This window comes from Nipponia nippon, unplaced genomic scaffold, assembly GCF_047370975.1.
Source record: "Nipponia nippon isolate SJK-2023a ecotype South Korea unplaced genomic scaffold, ASM4737097v1 scaffold_77, whole genome shotgun sequence".
In the NCBI taxonomy this organism is placed as follows: Eukaryota; Metazoa; Chordata; class Aves; order Pelecaniformes; family Threskiornithidae; genus Nipponia; species Nipponia nippon.
Window position 1 is genome coordinate 198,582 of NW_028262399.1, and position 5,260 is coordinate 203,841.

Genomic DNA, 5,260 nt, shown 5'->3' on the forward strand with positions numbered 1-5,260 from the left:
TCTCCACTGGTCTGTATTATTCCTATTGTTATCTTCTTGCTGTCAGGCTCTCTGGCGATGGGAATTTTTAGCTGCAAAGTCACAGGCACTAATCTTGTGGGTCCTTCCATGCAGGTGTGTCCATGGGAACACATGTCCCAGCTTTCCTGTAACCTGAGAGGCTGTGGACAGTGCAGTCTGTGGGTGCGGGGGATGAGCTGAATCTCCCTTACTTAAATACCATCATTAGGACACTTGGCTATCTCCTTGAAGATTCCTTCCAAGCTGTGGAAGCAGGATGCAAACCTGGCCTATAGCACCTTTGTGTTATCTGAAGGCACCATGGAGAAGATCAGAGATGCTACGACAGAGAAGATGCTGATGGGTTTGTGACATGAGCCCTGTGTGTCCTGGGCTAGAAGTGGGGTGCTGAGGCCTTGAGAAAGGGTGAGACATTTAGTTGTCATAGATAGATCCCTCTGCTCACAGCAGTGCTTCGTGGCTTTTCAGGGTAATATGGGAGTGTGATCACCCTCCACGTCACAAAGGGGCAAGCCCAGGGCAGCTGGGAGCCAGACGGAGGGACAGACCAGCTCCCCTCCCTCTGCACTAAGCCACAGGCACTCCTCTTGCCTCGCAGGACTCCCTCTGTTCTCCCTGAGTGCAGCACAAATGCTGGGGCTTCCTGACATGCAAGAACACTCCCCTGGGTGCGAGGGGAGGAGGAGATGTAAAAAACCCCAAACCTCTCAACCTGCCTTCTGCCACCTCAGTTCCTTATCACTGGCAGTGCAGATGCTGACAGCCCCTTCTGCACTAGGAGCAGTTTCATGAGACAAGGTCGACCACCAGGACTGGCCCCTGCCCCCACTCTTCCCATGAACCCACTGCTGCAGAGCAGGGCTGATCTCTTGGCAGCCAGCGGGCAGAAGCCCTGCTCCTCATGGCACATTCAGCCAGCACCAACCAGGGCTCCAGCCACAGAGCTGAAGGAAGGTCTGCTAGAAAAGGAAAATGTCTGCATGTAGCAGGGTGAGGGTGTATGAGAAATGGCTTTGATTTTGCTGAGAGAAGTCTTTCCTAACTTGTTACTGTCTTTTCCTCCTCTCAAAGTGCCCTATGCCCAAAGTCGGCAAATGTCCAACAGCAGCTCCATCACCCAGTTCCTCCTCCTGGCATTCGCAGACACACAGGAGCTGCAGCTCTTGCACTTCTGGCTCTTCCTGGCCATCTACCTGGCTGCCCTCCTGGGCAACGGCCTCATCATCACTGCCATAGTCTGCAACCACCGCCTGCATACCCCCATGTACTTCTTCCTATTCAACCTCTCTGTTCTTGACCTGGGCTCCATCTCCACCACTCTCCCCAAAGCCATGGCCAATTCCCTCTGGGACACCAGGGCCATCTCCTACGCAGGATGTGCTGCCCAGCTCTTTCTGTTTGTCTTTTTGATGTCAGCAGAGTATTCTCTCCTCACCATAATGGCTTATGACCGCTACATGGCCATCTGCAAACCCCTGCACTATGGGACCCTCCTGGGCAGCAGAGCTTGTGTCCACATGGCAGCAGCTGCCTGGGGCACTGGGTTTCTCAATGGTCTCTTGCAGACTGTGAATACATTTTCACTCCCCCTCTGCCACGGCAATGCTGTGGACCAGTTCTTCTGTGAAATCCCCCACATCCTTAAGCTCTCTTGCTCACAATCCTACCTCAGGGAAATTTGGCTTCTTGTGGTTAGTGTCTTTGTGGGCTTTGGGTGTTTTGTTTTCATTGTGGTGTCCTATGTGCAGATCTTCAGGGCCGTGCTGAGGATCCCCTCTGAGCAGGGACGCCACAAAGCCTTTTCCACGTGCCTCCCTCACCTGGCCGTGGTCTCCCTGTTAGTCAGCACTGGCATGTTTGCCTACCTGAAGCCCCCCTCCATCTCCTCCCCATCCCTGGATCTGGTGGTGGCAGTTCTATACTCAGTGGTGCCTCCAGCAGTAAACCCCCTCATCTACAACGTGAGGAACCAGCAGCTCAAGCATGCAGTGTGGAAAATGATGACTGCATGTTTTTTTGAAGCAATAAACTGCCCATCATCTTCTCCGTAGTAGTTATAATGTAACTCATTGCAGGACCAGCCTGACTTCTGAATTTTTTGTTGTTGTTGTTGGTTTTTCACTTGGGATAATGTTGTCATCTCCTTTATAATTCTCTGTCTGCTTTTTTTTTCCGACCGAATGGCTGTGTAAATGAGGAGCTGTGCTCCCTGTGTGTTTAAACAAAATAAATGGCCTTTCTGTGACATTCTTTTTCCTGTGATCCTTCCTGAAAGACCTTTTTGGAGCTGCAGGGACATCTCCTGGGTGCATGGGTGGAGCAGAAAAAAGTCCCGTCATGGCAGCACTGCCAGGGAGCACCAGCGCTTGGTCTTCCAGGGTTGTTCTCTTTCCACTTCCACACTCTCTTTCTGATTCCTTGTGTTGGTGTCAGCCCTGAGTGCTCTGGCAGCTTGGGCACAGTCGTGCTGTGTGGTTGTCCTGTGACCACAGGCAGGGACAGGCAATGGGCACTTCTGTGACAGAGCTGGCCTCCATAACAGCATTTCCATGAAGAAAGCTGATCTCCTCAGGGCAGTGCCTGAAGGCTTAGGTCTTCTTACAAAGATTCTCTCAAGAACATGCCCAAGAAAGCAGCCAGCAGATGAAAACACCAATATGCAGCTAAACAATGTGAATGTGCAGGGTTGGGGCCCGCAGAAGCATCCTCGCACAGCCAGGCCTCCTATGAGAGACCTGAAGGACCAGCAGAGCTGGGTCTGGCCTGTGCCTGTGTTCGCTGGACACCCCAAGGCAATCATCCTGGACTAAACCCTCACAATCACCACTGCCAGCACTGGCCTCTCACCCCGGCCTGAAGAGGTTCTTTGTCCCTCCATGGAAGGACACCGAATGACTAAGTCAGAAGTCCATGTTTGCATTGTACAGAGGAGATGTAAGCATGCACATTACATACATGAGCTGAGATGAACCTGAGTGAGCACAAATGCCATCAGCTCTTCCTTGGGGTTCCATGAAGGCCTGTGGGACAGACAGTGCCTCGAGGTCACTTCACGTTGGGAGTAACATCCCATGGGAAACCACCTGAATGCAGCACTGGGATGTGCTTCCTTGAGCCGAGGTCCCTGTGTCCATTCCTCATGACGAGGGGCATCTCAGGTGAGTGCAGAGCAGGGCGATACACCGCAGGGCTGAGGTGCCTCCCAGCCTCTGGAAGTGGCAGCAGGAGGCCTGAGAGACACTATGACTCCTGCAGTGCCCTGCCTCTGTGTGTAAGAGGGAAGGACTGGGTCTCTGAACACTGCTGGGTGCATAAGGAGTCCACGAGGCCAGCTCAGATGTGGACGCCTGACAGAACCCTGCTCTTTCTATGTGTGACTCCAGGAACAAACCCCCTGGCCCAGGGAGATTCATCTCAGCTGCCTGGGACAGGCTCCTTGCAAGGGCTCCTGTCTGCTAAGTCACCCTTGCCCGTGATTCTGGATTGTGCTCTCAAAAGTGCCAGAGCAATCAGAGACGTTCTGGGGTCCCTGGAAAGGCAGCCATCAATCCCATCTTGAAGAAGGACGGGAATGGGAACTGGGAGAATTACAGGCTGGTCAGCCTGCCTCTGTCCCTGGGAAGGGGATGGGACATGTCATCCTGCAGCCATTTCCAGGTACTTGAAGGACAAGAAAGGGATTGCTGAACCAAAAAGGGCAGGGGAAAGAAAGGCGTGTTGTGTACATGGAATTTTGCAAGGCCTTGGTCTCCTGTGGTGTCCTTACAGCCAGGTTAGTGCTACCTGGGCTGAAGAAGCGGACATTCGGTAGGAAGTTGGCTGGACGATCAGGCCCAAATGTCACCAGTGGTACAAAGTCCTCTGGGCAGCCAGCTGCTGATGGCATCCCTCACTGACCAGCACTTAGGCCAACACTGTGCGACGTCTTTATTATCCGCCTGTATGATGTGATGGAGCGCACTTTCAGCTCCTTTCTGGATGATGCAAAGCTGGGCGGAGGCCTTGAACAACCTCACCTGGTTCACCCTGCCTTGAGCAGGAGAGTGAGGCAAGATGATGTTCAGGGCTCTCTTCAGACACAATTTATTCTATGGCTCAGTGAATCTTTCCCTTGGAGAGGTTTTTGAAGAGAGAATAGGTGGAGGTCTGTGATGATCGCCCTGGGGCAGCTTGCTCGCGGTGTGCAGGGACTATGGCACAGACCAGGTCCTGCTCTGCTGGCCCTTCAGGTCTCTGCCAGGCCTGGCTGTGTGAGGACACTGCTGCGTGCCCCCACCCTCCACACTCACACAGCTGAGCTGTACCCTGGTGTTTTGGTTTCCTGGGAACTTTCCAGCCCAGCCCCTCCCCAGCTCTCCCCACCTCCTCTGCCCTCTCCCCATCCCTTCCCATCCCAGGAGAGCAGCCCAGTCTGGGCTGGCCCCATGGCAATGCCAGCCACAGACTGCTGCAGAGCTCTGGGCACTCACCCCACAGCCCCAGCCCCTCTGAAGGGCAAAGCAGCTTTTACAGGGCAGAGAGGTGTCTCAGCCTCCCCAGCAGCCCCAGGCCTGGAGGCTGGCCATGACAGCAGGAAACAGAGGGCTGTGACAGTGTCCCTCCTGCCGTCATGCTCAGGAGATCCCCACCGCCAGCAGCCTGCTTCCCCCCTGTGCCAGTCCTGCTCCCCAGGACAGCGCGAGGGTCCTGGCCCTGGGGCTCCTCTGGTAGCTCCTGCTGCCCCAGCAGCACAGCAGCCTGCCCCAGCTGGACACACAGGAACGGGGTGCTCTTTTTATTTCTCCCCTCCACAGCCACGGTGCCCTGCTCTTCTCCCTGGACACCCCTTCTCCCCAGAGACCCTTTCCCCAGGTGAGTGTGTCCATGCTGGCCTGGCCGGCCGTTCCTGCACCCCTGGCCACGCTCCCCACAGGGCCCTGAGCTGGCGGTGCTGCTCTGCAGAGCGAGGGGACTGTGGTGCCCTGGGGCCATGGGGTGGCCCTGCACTGGCCATGCTGGTCAGGGTGAGAAGCAGACCCAGCCAGGCAGGGATCACTGCTGCTCAGCCCCTTTCCCTCTTCCACTTCCCAGCTGGCCTGTGACCAAGGAAGGTGCTCAGTAGGACCCTGACACATTTCCATATGCCTCTGTGTTTGGCTGCTGCACTAAACCTGACACGGGGTGTTTCAGCTAGGGTGTCATGGATCACTCTCCAGTGTCATGTCCCTTGGCCTTCTGCTTGCTAACAGCCCATCCGGGG

At 55.1% G+C, this 5,260-nt stretch overlaps 1 protein-coding gene across 1 annotated transcript; it reads left to right on the forward strand.

Moving 5' to 3' along the window:
• Positions 1-922: 922 nt before the first annotated feature.
• Positions 923-2,072, forward strand: LOC148050646 (olfactory receptor 14C36-like). The gene has a single exon (XM_087741135.1). The coding sequence runs from the start codon at positions 1,029-1,031 to the stop codon at positions 2,070-2,072; it is 1,044 nt and encodes a 347-aa protein (XP_087597261.1). The 5' UTR covers positions 923-1,028.
• Positions 2,073-5,260: the final 3,188 nt, after the last annotated feature.

Excerpts from the sequence above, each read along its gene's own strand:
- LOC148050646 (XM_087741135.1), top strand. The coding sequence starts at position 1,029 with ATGGCTTTGATTTTGCTGAGAGAAGTCTTTCCTAACTTGTTACTGTCT.